Below are 22,307 nucleotides of genomic sequence, written 5' to 3' on the forward strand. Positions count from 1 at the left end.
GAAGGTGAACTGATCATGGAGTTCAATTGGGAGAAACTACAATAAATATAAAAATTGAATCCATTCTCTCAGTATGCTTTCCCAGCATGCTTTCTACAAACATACCACTGTTAAAATGAACTGTACAGCAGACTGTCCTCGGTTCCTCATCAGTTTATCAGTACTTAGGGCAACAAAGGTGCCACAAAATAGTTAGCAAACATTAATATTCTCCAGGGGAGTGTGTAAGAGTGGGTGAGTGCCAGTGTATACACCAATACATCCTGGGACAGCTGTAAAAGGTAAAGGTAAAGGGACCCCTGAACATTAGGTCCAGTCATGACCAACTCTGGGGTTGCGGCACTCATCTCGCTTTAATGGCCGAGGGAGCCGGCGTACAGCTTCCAGGTCATGTGGCCAGCATGACTAAGCCGCTTCTGGCAAACCAGAGCAGCACACAGAAATGCTGTTTACCTTCCTGCCGGAGCGGTACCTATTTATCTACTTGTGCTTTGACGTGCTTTCGAACTGCAAGGTTGGCAGGAGCAGGGACCGAGCCACAGGAGCTCACCCCGTTGTGGGGATTCAAATTGCCGACCTTCTGATTGGCAAGTCCTAGGCTCTGTGGTTTAACCCACTGCGCCACCCACGTCCCGACAGCTGTAAAAGATCTCAGTAAATATATTCTCAAAAATCTACAGTGAATGACAGTTAGTTTGTTCTTCCTGATGAGTTCCTGTTTGAAAGGGCTCAATCTCTACATTGAAAACCCCTGTTTAGACGTGCTCGCACTTCATTGGTGTCAAAATTTGAGAACTAGTCTGCCTTCTATTTTGAACAAAAAAGGGTGGGCAAGGAATATATTTTTCTAAGCATGTGCAGTGAATGGTGATATAGATTCTTTTGCTGAATCTCAGGCAGTGGTGGTGGAGATATGTCCATTCAGTTTCGCATCCATGTCTATTTTTCTGGTGTTTTGATAAGTTGCAATGTTGTGTTATGCCATGTTAACCATGGTAGCCACTTTGTGACTGGTGTCCAAGGCATGATCTCAAATTTTCAAATAGACAACACCAGCCTCAGTGCTTTTTTTCCAGTGGAGTACACCGGAACACAATTCCAGGAACTATTTTTTTCCGGGTGGCAATGGCTGTGGTAGGTGTCTTCACCTGGGTGGCAGCTCCCCAGTAGGTTTGTGTGTGAGATACAGAGCATCAAAACAACTAACTGCTCAGCCTTGGCATCAGGCCACACTCCTCCCCCATGCACTGGCCCCTTCCCCATGTGTGCCACTACCCCCATCTTTTAATGTGAATATGCCCTTTCTTTCTAGAAAGAAAAAGCATTGCCCAGCCTTAAAGTGATTACACTTTACCTGCCATGGTTGGACTTCTTCATGCTCAAGTTTGCCTTTATGCAACAAAATTCTTTGTCTGGAAAAGCATATGGCATGTAAAGCATGTGCCACAGCATAGACAGCATTATAGATACTGTAGCTCTCACCAGACATTTCCATTTCAAAAATCTTTATAGGAAGTTCCTCCAAATTCTCCTCTCCTCTACAGCTTTCACACAGTTTAAATGCAGTTTTCCATGGCAAACAGAGAAACTTCTCTAAAGTATCATCAAGCTTTACATTCTGAAGAAATTCCTTGAATTTTGGCATTGCAATTGTGTGGACTGAGAAAGAAAAGGCACCAAAGAAAATGTTTCTGCCAATCATTTCTCCACTTAGTTTACTGACAAGATCCCACTGAAGAGGCATTATCCAAACCTTTCCTATGTTGCTCATCACATTGATTTCAATTGTTTCCATGAACTGTGCTAAAAAATTAAGCAAAAATGTATCCATCTTGAGAACAATCACATTGGCATCACCTGTAACAGATGTTTGCATTAACTCTTTGATTCTTACAATGTAATCCAACTGCACGTAACTGTTAAGAATATAGTTAGTTACTGTTCTCAAGAAGGCAACACATATTTTGTTCTGGGCAAGCAAAGGAGTCAGTTTCTGCACAAAGATTTCCCCGGCATCATCATCAGATACAACCAGGCCAATCCATGTCCATCTGAAATGCAGAAGAAGCTGAATGATCCCCATATGGTACGTAGTTTCCCTTGGTGCCATCTGGTACAAAAAAGGGAAATTGCTTTTCCCACTAACTGCAGCTTCAAATGAACCAAAAGTGAGCTAACAAACAAACAAAAAACAAAAGAACTCTGCCTTAATAAGCAACTGCACCCAAGGACACATTTCATGTGGTCACTCTGGTAACACATTACATTCAACAACGCTAGTCTGTGAATGTGTATACTGAAATACCTTAGTTAAGCTATACACTTATACTATTAATCACATTAAATTTACAAACTATAAATAATATCTGTAAGAATAGAACAAGTGCCCCATGAATATGTTTATTTTCATGTACATGCACCTAAACGTAGGATTTCTTTTTGATTGACAATGTATTTATTCAGCAAGAAATATTTTAGATACCTCAACTCAAAAGTGTTTCAACACGTCTGTTAAATGACTTTTCTCTGCTACAATTAGTCACTAGAATGTGTAGATAAAGGAAAACCCAGGTCTCCCACAGAGCCGTGTTTTACTGAAGGTGTCTTCTGCAGCAGGTTCTTGATGCAAATATAGTGTTCTGGGGGTGGGGTTATGCTGCCTTATTAGTTGTCCTGTTATACTTCCTATAGGACCACATTATTGCTATCTGTAGGTATAATAGGACAGCTAAAGTGGGATAAAAGCTACAACAACACAGAATATCTGTGGCCTTGAAATTTACAGGATTTCAGGACATTACAGCATGTGCACTGATTGAAAATGAAGCAATATGACCACACCAAAACTTTTACAGGCACAAATGGTACTGAAAGGGATGTTGTATGATCCCTCCAATTGCTTCATGAGCACAAATCATCATGAGTGCATAATAAAAAAGTCTGGAGAGCTCTCTAATGTGCTTGTGTTACAGCCCTGTATAATAGAATAAGAATAGTCTCTTCATATTCATATTTGTATAGATCTGTTCATTATTAATTAATTAGTCCAAAACATAGCACTGCTGAGTTGACCATGTAGAGCTTGTTAGCAGCTAAATATTTTTCTGTTACCTTTAGTCATTGTGCAACACAGATAGCCCAAAGTTATTTGTTGTAGTAGCTCATTAATTTAGGTAATCTAAGTCTATGGTTTTAAATGGCTCTAGTATGAATGTAACGAAGAGCAAATATAACCATATTTAGGTGTTAATTTATGTGTAGAAGTTTAGTTTTTAATCAGCATTCCAACACAGTGTCATTAACCATTAATTACTTCCACTTTTGAGAAACAACTTCTCATTTTTTTCATACTCTTTTTATGAAAAAGGAAGATTGATAGAGCATAATTGAAAAGCAAGTGGACATCATCCATATGAAGCTTGAGTGTGCATACCTGTGGGATCCTGTAGTTGCTTAAAACGGTAGACATCTGCTTGGAATATTCTGAAGTGAGTCCCCCAATAACAGATAATACATTTTTCCTGTCACACTTGTAATTGGGCATACTATTTCTCTGCTTGAAAAGTAGATCCAGAACGGATTGGAAGGTTCTTTTTAAATTATATAAATTGTTGAAGATATGGAACCCCAGGGTGATATTGGGCAAGAGCTGTGGGTTGTCATTGATCTCACCAATGGCAAAAATCAAGGCGAAAACATGTTGATAATATTTGAAGTTTGTGCTGCAATGAGGTTCACATTGAGATTTATAAAGGTGAGTTTGGGATTGTTCAATTTGCTATTAGCAGCACAGGTTTGTTTGGTTTTTAAAATTGCTGCTGGGTAACTTTCTACTAGCTGGAGTAAGGGAGGTTAAGATGAATGTATTTTGGTTCAGTATCTGAGATCATAATTGTTCAGTTAAGTCAGACAGAGAGGGAACAGGTAGAGTAAGTCATTGTAAATCCAAGGCAGATGCAGCCAGATTTTATCCCATTGATTAGCTGTTTGCCTTTGGATCAGTGGGACAGAATATATTAACATTAGATAGTTCTTGCCAGTGGAGCAGCCGGTTTTGAGTGGGGAAAGCTATGCAGGGTACTCCCTTGTACCTCTTTGTCTTCCTGCCTGGTATATTTCCCTGGTGATTCATGCATACACTATGCATAACATGCAGTGAGAAGGCAGTGAATTGTCTCCGCTTTCATTCTTTCCTTTCCTTTTAGGTAGGGGCATATATAATGGGACACAACATTATAAAGTGGGCTGTTTTGAAGTGCTTTCCCTAGAAAAAACCTGGGGGGTGGGGAGCTCAAAATCCTACCCCATTACAGGGAATCTTTTGGACATTGCTCCATACAGGTGACAGGATTTTGACCAATAACCCACATTTTCTAAGGGACACGTTAGTTATGAAAAGGAACACTTTGTGGCATTCCAGAGGAATTTCTGCCATGCAGTTGTTGGCAAATCTAACATTGTCAACCAGGATTAGAAGTAGACAAAACTGTACAAAACTTACAAACCAATATCGTGATTTCTGTCTGGAACATCTTTAAAATCAAGTAAATCAACCCACTGTTGTTTTAGAGAAACAACCCCACCAATGATTACTTCTCCAGGCTTATACAAATGTTCTTGGGTGTTTCTGCATTCTCCTGTCATTTCCTTACAGGCAAAAGGAGGGGTCTGTAGCTGCCACAACAACAGCAACAGCAAACACCAGCATTTATGTACATGCCTTCCCATAACAACATGAATGCTTCACCATACACACAGTGAGAACAGTAGGTGGTGATTTTATCTTTCGTGCATCTATCACCATACGTCCAGCTCTAAGAGGCACAGTGTAACTAGCACTCAAAGGAATTCAGCCTTTACCCGCCCTTGGTTTCTTTTATTTAATTCTTTGTTGTATTTTTTGGTTACATATGAATAATAGTGTTTTGCATAATTACAGAGCAGGTAAATACCTCCCCAAATTGGTGCATTCTCTGCTTGTGGGAAATAGCGAAAAAAAATCACAGACACAGCCAAGGTACCACCTGCTTCACTGTGAGGCTGTCTGAACACGGTTGGTTCTCCTTACAATATTGAGTTCAGGGATGAGGAGTTTGTGGTGTTCCAGATGCTGTTCACCTACAACTACCATCATCCCTGACTAATAGTCATGCTGGCTGGGGTGGATGGGTGTTGCAGTCCCACAACATCTGCAGTACAGGAGATTGTCCATCGCTGATATAGAAAGCATTCCTATAGCAAGATCCACTGGGATCTTGTATCCAATCCCACTGCCCAATACTTATGTCCCTCTAAGGGCTTTGGGGGTAGGATTTAGACTGGATTCTATTTGGATTCAGGTCAGTCAAGTGACCTGGCAACCTGCTGTCTGTTAAGTCAGCAAAAAGGGTGGCGTAACTCAAATATTATCTTGAAGGTTTGTTTTCCCTCTGCAATGCTCAGGCTGGCTCATCCAACAGTAGTACCCTTTCCTGGCAAGCCCCTTTGCATCTAGTGTACTGTATGCAGGTTACCTTATGCTGTGCTTGCTTTACACCAGTTTCTTGGGCATAAGATCATTGCCTTACATTAATTATTTACTGACCATAAGAAAAGATTACCTTATCCCAAATAAATGGGAATATCATGCAGGAACAGTAATGGAATTTACATCCAGGAGATGCCAACACAGAGTCTGCAATTTCACACATCAGTAATTTTAACCAGACTGGAATTGAGCAGAGCCAAACCTCACGGGACTCCACTGCAGTCTTTTGGAATTTTCTCTGATGAGAACTGAGCAGTTAGGAGTTTGAAGCAACAGGCGTTTTTTATTGTACTTTATTGGCAAAAGAGTGAAGCTGTGCAAAAGTGATGATGGTATGTCTCAAGTCCAATATTGCTCCAATGAATATAATTGGAAAAGGTTTTTCATTAAACTGTGGGTGTTGGTGGTGATAAAAAAGCTCCTCTCTTTTTCAAACTTCTTTTGCAGGCCATCATAATTATACCCCCCCCCCAGACATTAACTGAGAATATTGGGGGTGGGGACAAGGATAAGCACATCACCTCCATCCTATACAGAGCTGATTCTGTCACTTTACAATTCATACAGGTAAACTGTTTGCACTGAGGAGTCTCTACTTCTTGTGGAAGATCAATACATATCATCTATATATCCAAAAGATGCAAATAATAACATTCATATATACCAAACTAAAAAAGAAAGCAATTATTCTTTGGATGGTTGTGACCAACCATGGCAGTTAGAACGGCTTGCCTCATTGCCCAGACCATGAAAAGGCAGGCATGGGGTGCAATGGAGGCTCTTTTCCTACCACAAGTCAGCCAAGCTCACCTGTACTCTGGGAGACCTGAGTGGGGAAGTGGGGGGGCACAATTAAGAAAATGTGGCTCCGTCCTCACAAGGTGGGCAGCAGCTCAACTCTGCAGGTGGCCAGGAAGGGCCCCCCATCATTAGAGGAGACCACCAGGGGCCAGCAGGCCAGTTGGTAGTTGAGTGAGCAAACAGGGAAGGAGGAGTGGAGCACACATATGAGACTTTCAAGGGAACTTCTGACACCATCAACACTTATATAAATATCTGTTCATGTTGCACATTCGTGGAAGGGAAGAAGGGTTGGCTTTTAACCTGAGGTGATTGATGGGGATAAAAGAGGCTGGGAAGTCTGGTGTGTATTTTGAAAGATGTAAGAAAATTGGCCTCTGGTGGAAGTGAAAATGACCAGAACTGCCACTATATATCCACCTTTTTGGTGTTCAGGTAAGCAGGTTGGAAAGAAATCCACACAGAACAAAATAACAGCATGTCAAGGTTTATGAACTTGACTTCAGTGAATGTGCCAAGCAATTTTCAGGTACAATATAGCTGTATCTTTGAACAGTGAGAATGGATAATTCTAATTATAGTACATGGTAACACAGGCTTCATTTCATTCTAGTATGAATTCATTGGTTAACCTGACACCTAAACTATGATATGGTTTCCTTGTCTCAATGGCTTAACAGTTGAAAGTTATTAGCCAACATGCAGTTACACAGTTTACTAAGTTTAGTAAAAAAGTATTTATTGGAACCCTCCCCTCCGGGGGGGGGGGGAGAGACATGTAACAAACAAAAACTAATCAGTCATTTCCTTTTTTTGTTAGCACCATCTTAGTATTGAAATCAGCCCTGAAAATAATGATGTAACATTTGGGGAGGAAGATGCAAGCCAATAGCCCAGTATTTGAGGCCAAGATGGCAAAAAGCTCCACAGCCACGATATATTTTCCCTTGGTGCTTAGGTAACCTGGGATAAAGGAGATCCAAACACTGCAAAACACCAGCATGCTGAAGGTGATAAACTTTGCTTCATTGAAAGTGTCAGGCAATTTTCTGGCTAAGAAAGCAACAGTGAAGCTGATCATGGCTAGAAACCCCATGTAGCTCAAGACACAATAGAACATGGTGATGGAACCTTCATTGCATTCCAGTATGATCTTCCCAGCCTGTGAGTACATGTCAACATCTGGGAATGGTGGAGAGAACAACAACCATGCAATACAAATATAAACTTGTTGGAGGGAGCAGAAAAAAACAATGGAAGTAGCCACTTTTTGGCCCAGCCATGTCCTGATCCTGTTGCCTGGCTTTGTGGCCAAGAAGGCCAGGACCACAAGGATTGTTTTTGCCAACACACAAGAAACTGCCACAGAGAAAATGATGCCAAAAGTCATTTGTCGAAGAAGGCAGGACAGCTTCCCAGGTTTGCCAATGAAGACCAAACAAGAAAGATAGCACAACAGGATGGCAATGAGAAGAACACAACTGAGGTTCTGGTTATTGGCTTTGACAATGGGCGTGTTCCAATGCTTTAGGAAGGTTTGTATCACAAAACAAGTGATCACAGTAAAGGAAAGAGCAACACTAACCAAAACAATCCCCAAGGGCTCTTGATAGGACAGGAAAGATATAACCTTAGGGATACACTGGTCATGGTTCTCATTTGGATAGTGATCTCCTGGGCACTTGACACAATGAGTTGCATCTGAAAGGAATGAATAGGATATATCATATAAATGACAGCTTTTATGCAGAAGGGAAGAAATGGCATAATGCATAATTAATACTGGACAAAAATGGCTCAATCCACATTTTTATACGAAGCATAAAAGCAAAGTTTAATTAAGCAATCCCCTTCTCTGATCTTTCATTTTAAGAAAGGGTGGGTACGATTATTTGCCCAATTTCTCTCTTCAGCAAAGAAGCTGAAGTTGACCTGCAAGAATGGATAGTGAATACATACATACATACATACATACATACATACATACATACACTAAAGAAATAAATTTAACAAGGTAATAAGGGAACAAAAATATGAGGGATAGGCTAGGTACATTCCGCAGCCTAGCCGTCAGCCTAGTCATCCTACAGCCTGGTTTAAAATATTTGGTGGTCCGAAATGTGGTTGTTATCCTTTCTTGACATATGTATCACAAATCAAGTTATTATTATGAGATGCTTATACTTCCATATCCTTATCTATCAGGTTGGATAGGATCACTCAGAGCAGTCTGCAGCTATTGGGGGATGGGGTACCGAGCAGGAAGGACCAGCATGTATTGGGGGGGGGGCTGAATGAAAAGGCTGGATTCTACCCTGACCACTGGAAGAAGATAGCAGCCCATCACATGATTCATCTTCTTGTTTGTTGTTAAGGGGCAGAAGCAGAGCCACTGATTTTATCTGCACAGCTGCTCCTTTCCAAGCCACCTCTCTGAGAGGGAGAAGGGAGAGCGGAGCAACATCTCTTTCTTCTGGTGGATGTATGCTAAAGCCTTTCCTCCTTCCAAGGAGGAGAGGGGTTGTGAGTGGGAGATGATTCCCGCGTCATGCAGGGGGCGCTCCACCCTGTTTCAACTCCAGGGCTGGCGCGCCATGCCCCTCCCAGGTTGGGCACCCAATAGGGAAGTTTGGTGGGGGCGTGGCTTACTGAGCGGAACAACATCTCTTTCTTCTGGTGGATGTATGCTAATTAAAGTAAGACCTACCTACAAACTAGTTCAGAATAGGTCCAGGTTAACCTCTGGTTTAGCTCAGGGTTGGTTGCCCTGGTTAGAGACTCCTAGATTATCTTTCTGGGGGACAGGGGATGGATAGGTATTCGGGACTCCTTGGTTCTATATGTATATATTTCTCTCTATGTTGAGAAATCCTCAGTTCTCTGGATAACCTGGTGTCAGCCTATATAAACTCTGTCTTGCAGTATGTGAATCTTTAAAAATTGCAAATTGTAATTCCTTGGGGGCCTGCATAGGTTTAGGAATATACAACACAAGAAGGAGCTTTTTCCCCTTTCCTGGTCCTGACAAAGTATATAAAAACATGAAACACATATTTGACCCCCCCCCCCTCTTTGCATAGCTGTGTACTGCCACATACCCTTCTCGTTGGAAATCATGTTTTCTGAGCATGCAGTGCAGTCATAACAACAGAGTGGTTTGCCTTCTTGAACTATCTTGCTCTGTCCAATATGGCAGCTTTCAACACATATGGAATGTGGTGGCACCTATTCATAAAAAAATGTATGAGTCCAACCATACTTACCTCAGGAATCCAGTATTCCTACAGCTCCGGTCTCCTTTTATAGCTTGGACGCAGACCAAGGGAGCACAATTTACCCTCTGTTCTGTTCCCTGGATGTACTCCTAGGAGCTGATTGGCTCCCAGAACAAGCAGAGGCCCAAGCCCTGCCAGCCAGGAAGGAGCCCGGTTTCCAGCTGCTTACTGCAATAAATGAGCAACTCTGTCTGCTATGGAGAAACACTGAACCTGAATATGTATAGGATGAGTCCTTTAAAAGAGGCTCTGTGGATACAGAGTACACATGTTCCATGGAGCCTCTTTTAAAAGACTCACCCTGTATAAAAGAAGCCTAGTTTCATTGCACCAGTCTACCTCTGTGGGGCTCAGAGATTATTAAAGACAAATAAGAGGACTTAAGGTTCTACAGCAAGAGTGCGGATAGCAGCTCCATCCACAGTTGATTCCTACCTGCTTCAATCTTGTATTCCACACAATGGCATCTTTGATAATGCTGAAGTTCTGACTTGATGAAACCCTTCCAACCAAGACTTTTAGGTAGGTCTCATTGGGGAAAGTGACCCAGTTGATGATATCATATCCAATGGACAAATCCTTCTTCTCAAAAAAGAATTCCTGGGCAGCTCCATTGTTAAAGCGGATGTTTTCCAGGAAAGCATGGAGCTGGATTGGAAGAAAATAAAACGAGTTTTATAAGATGGTAGCCATAGTTTCTGCATGCCCTCAATATGCCATGAGGTCATTTACAAGCATTTTAAATTATAGCTGAAGTGAAGTACAGAGAAAAGTTCAAAAGCTGTCTGTTACCTTATTTCCACACATTATGGGTAGCAGTTTTATGATTTAATTCTCTCCAAGTAAAGACCAGGATTCGGTACCTAGCCTACCTTTTGTTCTAAACAGAGAAAACAGGCAGAGGTTTTTCTTTCTTTCTCAGCAAGCACAGTGAATGCTGATATAGATCCTTTTCCCCCATGGATATACCCATACAGTTTTGTGTTCATTTTCTTTTCCCAGTATTTTGATGTGTTAGCCATGCTGTGCTATTGCCTAATAACCATGGTAGCCATTTTGTAACTGGTGCCCACAACATGTTCTCAAAACTGTGGATTACAAATAGGTACTCCCAGCCTTAAAGTGATTAATGTACCTGCCATGGGTGAACATTCACAGGCTCCACATTGACTTTATGCAACATAGCTTTTGGTCTGGAGAAGTATATACCATGCAAAGCATGTGCCACAGCATAGACACCATTGTAGATACTGTAGCTCTCACCAGACATATCCATCTCAAAAACCTTGGAAGGAAGATCTTCTAAATATTCCTCTCTACAGTTTCCACACCGTAGCAGTGCTAATCGCCAGAAGAAACAGAGGAACATACTTAGTGTTTTATCAAACTTTACATTCAGAAGGAAATCATGGAAACCTGGAACTGTATCTGTGTGGACAGAGAAGGAAAATGCACCAAAGAAAATGTTTCTGCCGATCAATTCTCCCTTTAAGAAGGTGCTGAAATACCACTGAAGTGGCATGATCCAAACCTTCCCTACATTGGTGTTCATCTTGAATTCATTTATTTCCATCAAGTGTGTTAAGCTATTCGACAACAGAGCATCCGCCTTGAGAATAATCACACTGGCATTGCTTGAAATAAGTATTTGCATTAATTCCATGATTCTTTCAGTGCATTCAGGTTTCCAGTAATTATTATGAAGAAAATGAGTTACTATTTCCCTTATCAAGAAGGCAATGCATATGTTGTTGTGGATAAACAAAGAAGACAGCTTCTGTGCAAAGCTTTCCCCTGCATCATCATCAGATATAATGAGGCCAACCCATGTCCATCTAAAATGCAGGAGTAGCTGGATGATACCAACATGATGTATGGTTTCTCTTGGTGCTGTCCAGTATGAAAAAGGGAAATCACTTTTATCATTCACTGTAGCTTCAAATGAGTCAAAGGTGATCTAACAAATGAGCAAACATATGTTTTCTTTTAAAACTCAAATTTTTTTTTAAAAAAAACTGCTTTTATAAGCATCTGCAACCAAAGGACCCCATCCAGGTGATGACTATATTCACACATGACATTCAAAAAGTATACAATTTGTGAATTTGTTTACACAATAGTTGAGCTATACACTTACTGTTATTCACATTTAATTTTCAGTGTGTGTACAATCTGTGAACAAAACAATGATACAGTGGTGCCTCGCAAGACGAAATTAATTCGTTCCGTGAGTTTTTTCGTCTAGCGAATTTTTCATCTTGCGAAGCTCGGTGTCGGAAAAGTTTTGGAAAAGCTTCAAAAATCACCCAAAACCTCAAAAAAGGCTACCACACCACGTTCTGTGAGTTGCTCCTCGATGTCAAGTCGCAACTGTATTAACGGTGTTAAGAAAAAGGAAACAAACTTGCAAAAAACACAAGACGTTTTCATCTTGCGAAGCAAGCCCATAGGGAAATTCGTCTTGCGAAGCAGCTCAAAAACCGCAAAACCCTTTCGTCTAGCGAGTTTTTCATCTTGCGAGGCATTCGTCTTGTGGGGCATTCGTCTTGTGCGGCACCACTGTATCTGTAAGAATAGGAAATGTCTCCAACATTAATACACCAGTTTTCACAAATGTGCAAGGATCCCCCCTTTTTTTAGTTCCCCCGGAAATGCTGAATGAAAAAAAAAATCTTTCTTTTAATGTTCTACATACTTCATTTCAAAAGTTGATCAATAGCTTTGCTAAATAAAGATTTACAACACCTGTCTCTGCTAAACTTGTACCTAGTATATGAAAGTAAGCCTAGGGCTCTTGCAAACCAGTGTTTTCTTGTGGGTGTAATCTGCAATGTGGACTTGAAACAAAAACAGTGTGTTGGTAGTAGATTAATTCTGCTTAATTACTTTTTCTGTGATATATCCAATGTAATTACATTATTGCCATCAAAGTGAGATAGAACAATCCAGAATATTTTTGGTATAAGAAGGTACAGGATTTCAGCAGATGTACCATGTGCATGGCTCAAAAATTGATGTGTACCTTTTAAAATGATGTTTACTTTTGAAATTATGATTATATATATGTCAATTAGAAAGAAAATATAAACTATTCTACAAACTTTTACAGTAATTGGTATATATGGTAACTTTTACAGTAATTGGTATATATTTTGCATTCTTTATTTATCTTCACGTTGTTCCTAAAGAAGAAAATGCAGTTTCTTCACATTCTTCACATTTTTCACAAACACATTGAGCTTCCCAAACTATTAATAATCAGCACTTATGTGAACCAATTACATTTTTCCTATATCTTTTTTTTAAAAGAATGAAAAATTGAGAGGGTATAACTGAACAGCAAGCATGCACATACCTGTGGAATTTTGAAGTTACTTAAGATGGAGGCCATCTGCATGGAGTATTCTGAAGTGAGTCCTCCAGTAACAGAAAATACATCTTTCCTACCACACTTGTAATTTGGTATATTATTTTTCTGCTTGAAAAGTAGTTCCAGGGTGGCCTCGTACGTTCTTCTTGAGTTATATAGGTTGTCAAAGATATGGAACCCCAGTGTGATATTGGGCAACAGCCGTGGGTTATTGTTGATCTCATTAATGGCAAAAATCATGGCGAGGACATGTTGATAATGTTTAAACTTTATGCTGCAATGAGGTTCACACTGAGATTTACAAAGGTCAATTAGATATTGTGCATTAGCAGACTGCAAATAGTCAAGGAACACACACACAGAGAATGGGATAAAATTAGGGCCCCTTTATTAAAATAACATAAGAACATAATGAAGTCATAAAATTTCATAGTGGGCAATGAAAACTATGTGAAACCCAATTCTATCAGGCTCCTTATCATATTGACTGAGTGAGCCTACCATATGCCGAGTTGGTTCTGAATTCTAACTTTCACCTTTTGGCACTCTTAAGAAGAGGATACAAAACTCCCATAGAGTGATGCAGGCTATCCCCCAAAGTGATCCATATCCTGCTCCATGGGCCACAAATCCCAATGTGTAAGTCTCTGGGATCATTATTCATCTCAAACATGCCTCAGAGTACTCACCATCTGTTTCAGCCTCTTCCGTGTCCACACACACATGCCCCCAAATGAACACAAGTCCCCTGTTTCATTTACCTTCCAGCTTGGTGGTGTTTTTAATTACAGAAAAGCTATTAGACAACTCCCTGATAGCTTGAGAAAGGCAGGTTACCTTCAGAAAAGAAATGTGAATTTTGATTCAGCATCTTCAGGCAGAGTTGTTGAACTGAGTCAGACAAATGGGGATTAAGGAAAATATTTTCTTGTAAACCTGGGACAGATCCAGCCAGAATTAAGCACTTTGTCCTAATGATTAGCTTGCTGCCTTTGGATCAGCTGGACTTAACAATTGTCTGGTTATTGCCAGTGGAATTGCCTATTTTTAAAGCATGGTGGGCAGGATACCCTATTTTGGGCAGGAAGGGTGTCATGCACTAATTTCTCTTCCTCCCTCCCTCCCATTAAAGTGTGCTGTTTTGAAGGGCTTTTCCTAGGAAAATTGGGGATGGGGTCAACATCCTACACTATTGTGCCACCCACAGTGGGTAGGTCTTTAATAAATGTATTACAAGTAGAAATTGGAATTATACATCTTGCAGATTAACATCATATGAAAAGCAGAACTTTGTAGCATTCCACACACATCTGTTGTGCAATTGTTGGCATATGTAATATTAAGTAGTAAAAATGATTAGTAGTAAAAAATATATATGCAAAACTTACAGAGGAAAATCATGAATTCTGTATGGAACGAATGTAAAATTGAGGAAATATACCCCATGTTGTATAAGAGAAAGAATCCCACCGATGATCACTTCTCCAGGCCTATAGAAATGGTATTGGGTGTTTGTGCATTTTTCTGATGTTTTCTTGCAAGCAAAGGGAGGGAGCTGTAGCTGCAATAGCAGCAGCAACAGCAAGCACCTTAATTCAAATGCATGCCTGCCCATACCACAACTGCACAACGGCATGCTTTGCCACACAAAAAGCAGCAACTGTAAGAGGTCAATTTATCCCTTCTGCATGTGTCACAACAAACACACACCCTCCAACCTATGCAGCACATTGTAACCAGTACTTAAGTGAGCTCAAAATTTGAAGCACTTGTTTTTAATCTCTCCGTCTCTTTTTTGGTTACAGATTAAGGAAAAACAATAATAGTGTTTTTCATAATTACATAGTGGATAAACATCTCCCTGATGTCACAAAATGTGAAATACTTGTTTTTCCTTTCTTGTTTGCAACCTTCAGAGGGGCACATGGCAGCAGTGCACAGGGGCAACTGAAAAAGTGGGCGAAGCAAGGCACTCAGATTTTACTTTTGTTCAGAAAATTAGTTTGTGATTCGAGGACCCGATCCCCCCCAAAGTGGAATGAATACACAAGGACATGTGATATAAGGTTAATGGGCAAGAAAAGGCCACAACTTTATTGATTACAGCAAGTGAAAAGGTATTGGCTTAGGCATTGGATTACGTCAGCTGACTCCACCCCCTCAGAGAGGGGTGAGTCTGAAACAAGGGGGGTTTATTCACCAGTAGGTGGAGCCTATTGATGCTAATCCAACTATAGGCTCTCCCCTGATGTCACCGAGGGTCGTGTCATGGCCTCCCACCAAGCAGGCATCGGACAGAATACACGGCCGCCAGATTCCTTTAACGTAATACCCAAAAATTGAAGGCATAGGCGATGGCCACACCTAACCCTTCGACACCACAACACATTATTCCAATGCCTAACCTACCCACCAATACCATGAAAGTTGTGACGATTGCTACGAGGTAGGTGAAAAAACCAAAAAGCCTAATGCCAAATGGAAAAAATTCCTACCAGGCCCCCCAGACAACCAGGGAGACCAACCTAAGGTCCATAGCAAGGCCAAGGAAAACTAAGACCCTGAGCTCAAAGGGAATGGAGGGTGGGTGAATCGCGACGGGACGACGAAGAGTGAGGCCAAGGAGGGGCTGGCGCCGCAGCATTTAGGCTGCTGTACACACCCCCTCAGAGGCACCTGGTTGGGTGCCTGCCGATGGGTGTGGGCGCCAGCCAGGTGAGTGGGAGGCAGGGGGCTAACGCCCCCTGCTAGAGGCGGAGCTCAGGCTCACGCCCACAACACCCCCCTCTCTTCCAGGAGGAGAGTCTTTGTGGTTCGAGGACCCGATCCCCCCAAAGTGGAATGAATACACAAGGACACGTGATATATGGTTAATGGGCAAGAAAAGGCCACAACTTTATTGATTACAGCAAGTGAAAAGGTATTGGCTTAGGCATTGGATTACATCAGCTGACTCCACCCCCTCAGAGAGGGGTGAGTCTGAAACAAGGGGGGGTTATTCACCAGTAGGTGGAGCCTGTTGATGCTAATCCAACTATAGGCTCTCCCCTGATGTCACCGAGGGTCGTGCCATGGCCTCCCACCAAGCAGGCATCGGACAGAATACACGGCCGCCAGATTCCTTTAACGGAATACCCAAAAATTGAAGGCATAGGCGATGGCCACACCTAGCCCTTCGACACCACAACACATTATTCCAATGCCTAACCGCCACCCGAGCCCAAAAAGGCTTGCCGCCAATACCCTCACGGGTGTTACCAATCCCTAATGCTGCTGATGACGCTATCTAACCAAATGTCATTCCCCTGGTCTGAGAGATGAACCCTGTCATTCCGATACAAGGCCTGGTCGCCAATCCGGATACGGTCATGAGAAATGACTCGGCCATTCATAAAGCGCACCAAACGGGCTATTGCCCAATTTAAGAGTTTCTTGGTTTTTTCAATGGCCATACAGTTCTGCGCACCGCACCAAACAATTCTCTTCAGGAAGGAGGACCAGAACACCGTTGTTCTGGGGCACAAGGCAGCAGTCACATCCAAATCTCTTTTTATGTTCCACGACAAGTCCACACTACTTCTATTAAAAAAGGTCATTCTCCCCTAATTGAATGATAAGGATGTCGGGAAGGCCGAACGTGGCTACTTTCTCCCTCAGCAATGGCATAAGCTCTTCCCAACGCATGCCTCATCTCGAAAACCAGGAAACTCGAACTCCAGGTGGCAAACCAAGATTAGGAGTGAGGCCACAGCTGACCACCCGTATGCGGGCCCAATGGACAATACTGTGACCGCAAATCCACACACTTCTCCTGAAAGCAGCTGAGAATAATAATAATAATAATAATTTATTATTTATACCCCGCCCATCTGGCTGGGCCTCCCCAGAATGAAAGGAAAGGGGGGGAAATGGGGAAATAGGGGCAATGTAGCAGAGCGTATTCTAGTGAATATAACCTTTATAAGCATCGGATTTCCATCGGCCCATTTCCTTAATCTTATCCGCAGGCAGACCCAAGCGCGCAGCTGTTGTGGCGGCGCCAATCCTGAATGAGTGTGCCGCATAATCCTGGGAAGATAAACCACAAGCATCAATAGCTTTGCGGAGTACCCTTGTGAATTGGTGTCTCAATAAAGGTGACCCATCTTCGTGAACCAGAAGTGGACCCGGGCCGGGCGGTCTGAGGTAAAGGTACCGCCTAGTGTCCTTGACCGGGCATGGGCCCTGCCGTGCTGACGCTGTAAGTTAAACAAGAACACCCCTACCAGCCTGATCAATTTTCGATTGACGTATCCGCACCGTCATGCTAGTTTCGGACAACTGCACATCCTCCATGAGGAGGCCGCGCGTTGAGCCATTTGCGCTAACCTCAACTACAACTTCGCCAACTCTCAGGGCGCCAAAAAAGGCGATAGCATATGCTGCGGAAAAGAGGCAGGCCTCAAACTTGGTCCAGCAGATTGACCTCAGCTTTGTGCGCATCTGAGAGAGCAACCCATAAGAAATTGGCTTTCAGCCCTAGGGGGTTGTAGCCTGCCCCAACCCTCAATAGCTCTGTGGATCAGAAAGTCACTGCACGGATCGGAGGAAAACGTGGCTTTAGCAAAGAAGCTGATGGCGGCTACATGTATCTTTAAGGTTTTGGGGGCATGTCCCAAATCATCGAGATGGGAAAGGTATTGCAGAACATCGTCAGTGGTGGGTGGCACGCTAGGCGAAAGCCCAGATATCCCAGACCTGAAGCCCAAGAAATCGCACCAGGCCTTCTTGTAAGACCTGAGAGTGGAGGGTGCAACAGACGATAATACTCCCTTAATCACTTTGCATCTCCAATGTTCCACAGGTGCTCCAGAAAGGGTTCGGGCAACAGTTGCGCTCCAGGTGCTAGCAACCGAAAGCGAGACATCTGAAAGCGAGACAAGGCATCGGCTATATCATTATTGATCCCCGGTATGAATTTGGCTGAAAAAATTATGTTATGCTTAAGGCACCGGAGAACGAACGACTGCAGAAGGGAGGAGACCCTCGCAGATCGAGATGACTGCCTAGCCAATATTTTCACCACTGCCTGGTTGTCGGTTCGGAAGCACACCCGGCGATCTGGAAACTCCTCCATCCAGCTATGTACGGCCACTACTATTGGAAAAAACTCAAGAAAAGTGAGATCCCGCGTGATGGCCTCACCCTGCCACCCTGTTGGCCATTGTTGTGTGCACCATCGTCCCCTGAAGTACAAGCCGAAGCCCAGGGACCCTGCCGCATCTGATTGGACCTGGAAATCTGAGGACAAGTTAAGAACATCCTGCCATAGGGATACTCCATTGTAGTGGTCCAAAAATGTCAACCAAACCTCTAGGTCTGCCTTAACTGACTTGGGAAGTCCTAAGTTAATATGGGAAATGCTATTCACAATGGTCTTTAACATATATATATATATATATAAAACTTTAGAAAGTTGGTGAGTGTTCCTAAGTAAACAAGGCTTTGGGGATTATGCCTTTTGGAAATACAGAAGTGGAAATAGTTCCATTGTCTATTTATTTCTTAACAATAAAATAAATTTCTTATGTAATTTGTCTCATTTCCACATATGTTAATCAGGTAGAAGTTTTATTAGACCCTAGCTGCCTTTTGTTTATTTTGCTAATAATGCTGTAACATCAAATATCCCATCTATGGTTTCTAATTACTCCAGCAATCATGGGGGGGGAATCAATTTTTTTTTGGGGGGGGAGTGTTCTTACCTTGACTTGAGAAGCTACTTCCAGAATACCCCTCCCCCCATAAAAATTCCGTCATGTTAATTAATTGCATGTTGAATGTTTATTACATATTTATATAGTTACTTTAATTCAACGACCTCAGTATGGCTAAGTTATAGACAATTGCTTTTGTGAATGAGCTCTCCTTTATACAACTCCCCATATGAACTGACCTGAACCCTGCAATCACCTTCTGAGGCCCTTCTTTATGTGCACCCTCCACAAGAGTTCAGGAGGGTGGCAACACAAGAACGGGCCTTTTCTGCAGTGCCTCCCCACTTGTGGAATGCTGTATTGGAAAGTGTCATGATTTTAAAAATTGCTGCTGCTTTATTAAATGACAGGGATGTATGCATTTGTATAATGTAAAACAATACCTGAGAAGGGCAATATAATTATTTTTTTTACAATTAATTGGATGGATCCCAATATATTCATACTTAGAGTTGACCCGTTTAAACCAACAGAACAAGTTAACCAAGCCTATATGGTCCCATTGATTTCAGGGGAACTACATTAAGCATAGCCAAGTCTAGATCCACTGAAAAGTAACCATGCAGTCTTCCATTTGAGTACTACTGCTGCTACTACAATGATTGCAATGAGTTTTTTAATGTATGACATATTAGTGTATTTTTGGTCTTTGTGGAAGCTGCCCAGAGTGGCTGGGGAAACCCAGCCAGATGGGCGGGGTACAAATAAATTATTATTATTATTATTATTATTATTATTATTATTATTATTATTATTATTATTATTGCTTCTGCTAACATAAAAACAACCTGCTGGATAGGACCAATGACCCACATAGTCCAGCATGTTTTCTCACAGTAGCCAACCAGATGCTTGTAAGAAATCCAGAAACAGGACCTGAACGCAAGGGCCCTCTCCCCTTCTACAATTTTCTGTAACTGATTTTCGGAAGCATACTGCCTCTGACTGTGGAGATGGAGCATAACCATCATGACAAGTAACCACTGATAAACGTACCCACCATGAATTTATCCAATCCTCTCTTAAAACAACCCAAGTTGGTGGCCATCACTGCCATCTGTGGGAGAGAGCTCTCTTGTTCAATTACATGCTGTGTGAAGAAGGACTTGCTTATGTATATTGTGAATTTTCTAATATCTAGCTTCATTGGATATCCACAAGTTCTAGAATCCTAAGAGAAGGAGAAAAACTTTTCTCTATCTACTTTCTCCATGTCATACATAACTGTATAAAGTCCCAAATGTTGCAGCCTAATTCCATAGCACAATGTTATATTATTATAACAGAGGTTTCCAGCTTTGTTGAGTCCACAGCTCCGTTGACCAACTGCATTCTTTCTGTGGCACCCCTGTGGGGCTCAGGAGCCGAGTTATGCTACCCTAGTGCTTTCCAAATGCACTCAGTACTTCTGCTCACTAGAATTGCTGGTCGTTTATCTGGCTGAAGGCAACCTATGGACACAAAAGGCTGTTTACTTGGAGTGGACCATTTTAAAAGACATTGCCTCGTTGCCTGATGGAGATCTGAAAATGTGCATCACCCGGTCATCTTGGTGCAACAATGCTCTTGGAGGGGAGATCAGCCTCTGCAGGTGGATAGGGTGCAATGGCAGTGGCACGTGGTGCGTGCTGTAATGCTCTAGGGTGGCCTGGAAAATCTGTCACGCCTTGATCAGGTTTGAGTTTTCGGACTTCTTTCGCCTAGGTGGGGTGCACCTGTCAGAAAGCAGCAATTAACATTTGTTTGGAAGATCTTTATTTGGGCCTTTGGATTGGCCGTGGGGGCAGGTTTGGATTGACAGGAGTCAGACCGTGGTAGGTCCTCCCTTGTGGTAGAAATGGCATTGGTCAGGATCAACATACTATGGGGACATAATGGGCCTAAGAGGAGGATTGACCATGGCAAACCAAAGCGTGGGTTCGATATTTGCCTGGTTGAAATCTGCACCCTGGTCCCCCCGTGAGAATTTGCTTGCTTGACTTACACCACGGCAAGGTTCAACACTGGCTGACCTCCGTCATACAGGTTTGGAACGATCCAAACCCAGAGGATCCATTCCAGCAACCTGAGGCTTGTGAAACGATGAACTGATCCTGGGACCCGATGCCATGCCAACCTTTGCCCTGCCTGTGAAAAATGAATTGGCCTGATTTTATCCCATCACCATTGTACAATCTGGTTCTTTTGCTGCGCTCATGAGTCACATGGGCAAAAATATCCTAATTAGCAGAATAGCATCCCTTCTTTGGTGTTCTAAAATAAATTAAGCATGTTGGGATTATGGCCAGTGGGGATTTTGAAGAAATAGTGAGCATTAAAAAATGAAAATATCAGATTAAAAGCTCCCTTCTAGACTAAAGTTAGGCGTAACTCATCAGTTAATCAGATTTAAACCCCCACCCCAGTCTATTAGGATTGTTTGCTAGGAAATTTCCAAAATGATCTTACATCCTGTTTTAATGAGCAGTGTTTGATCAACAGCATTAGCAAATCCTTCTACTTGATCAGTTGTTGAACATCAGCCTATATAACAGGTATTTTAGTCAAGGGGTAGAGAGAAAGAGGGGGAGGGGAGTATTTTGATTTTATAAACATTTATGTTGTATCATAGGGTTGATATACGTACAGAATCTCCCAGACATTACTGGAAATTTCCAAAAGGTGGTGCTTTGTTCTGGATCTTCAGCAAGTCAATTTTAAGCATATTTTTTGGCATTTTTGTAAAGAAAAGCTCAACAACTTTCAGGTTGTCCTGGTTTTTACTTTTTGAAATATGGCAACCCTAGGTATCATTATAATAAATCAATAACTGGGAGATGATCCACTATCATCAACTTTTCTTCTACTTTTCAAGGAATACAAAGAGGCATTGTTTTGTTTAATTCCCTACTGGGGAGGCTATTTTAAAAACAGTTGAAAATAATATTAACCAATTTGTACTTTAATATCAATTTCTCTCTTTGATAGCTCCGGTCCAATATATGGAACCCAATTAGATAAAGGATATTTAATGTAGAAATTAATTCAATTGCTGATTTCTAGGTTCACTTCACAGGAGACCTATACTTTTACCTGTATAGTTTTACATATAAAATCATTCATCTATTTGCTTTTTCTAACATTGTAAGCTACCCCACTCTAGGAAAGTTGGTAATAGGTGAACAGAGGTTAACTGTATTGTATTTTTTACAAATGAATGTGATGTGACACGTAAAAGAACTTCAATGTCATAAAACTATTATTCTCAAAAACAGTGTTTTGAAGTCACTTTTCATAATATTGGCTTAATGCTTTCTAAAACATTGAGATGTGATGGTCATGCTTAAATTTATTGTGTTTTGCTATTCTGTATGTCTGGCTGTGAAAGATGCAAACATGCCTACCCACAAATGAAATAATCTGTGGAATAATGAGCCCAAAGGACAAGAAATAACAGGTAATAAAGAAAAATGAGATCAAGAGACAATGCATTTCCCTTTTTCAATTTCAGATCTGCCCTCATGCAGGACATAGGGGGAAATGAGACAGAAGTAACTGAATTTGTTCTCGTGGGATGGTCAGGTCGACCCAAGGCAAGA

The 22,307-nt window shown here is 41.8% G+C and overlaps 1 protein-coding gene across 1 annotated transcript; it reads right to left on the reverse strand.

Annotated features, from left to right (window-relative positions):
* Positions 1 to 1,605: 1,605 nt before the first annotated feature.
* On the reverse strand, positions 1,606 to 16,425 carry LOC310691652 (vomeronasal type-2 receptor 26-like; the record flags this gene model as incomplete). Its single annotated transcript, XM_083471512.1, has 6 exons — positions 1,606 to 1,659; positions 7,914 to 8,029; positions 9,427 to 9,553; positions 10,039 to 10,251; positions 12,959 to 13,247; positions 16,232 to 16,425. The coding sequence occupies 6 exons, from the start codon at positions 16,423 to 16,425 to the stop codon at positions 1,612 to 1,614; spliced, it is 987 nt and encodes a 328-aa protein (XP_083327638.1). The 3' UTR covers positions 1,606 to 1,611.
* Positions 16,426 to 22,307: the final 5,882 nt, after the last annotated feature.

This window comes from Podarcis liolepis (genome assembly GCF_965112155.1).
Source record: "Podarcis liolepis genome assembly, chromosome: 13".
NCBI lineage: Eukaryota > Metazoa > Chordata > Lepidosauria > Squamata > Lacertidae > Podarcis > Podarcis liolepis.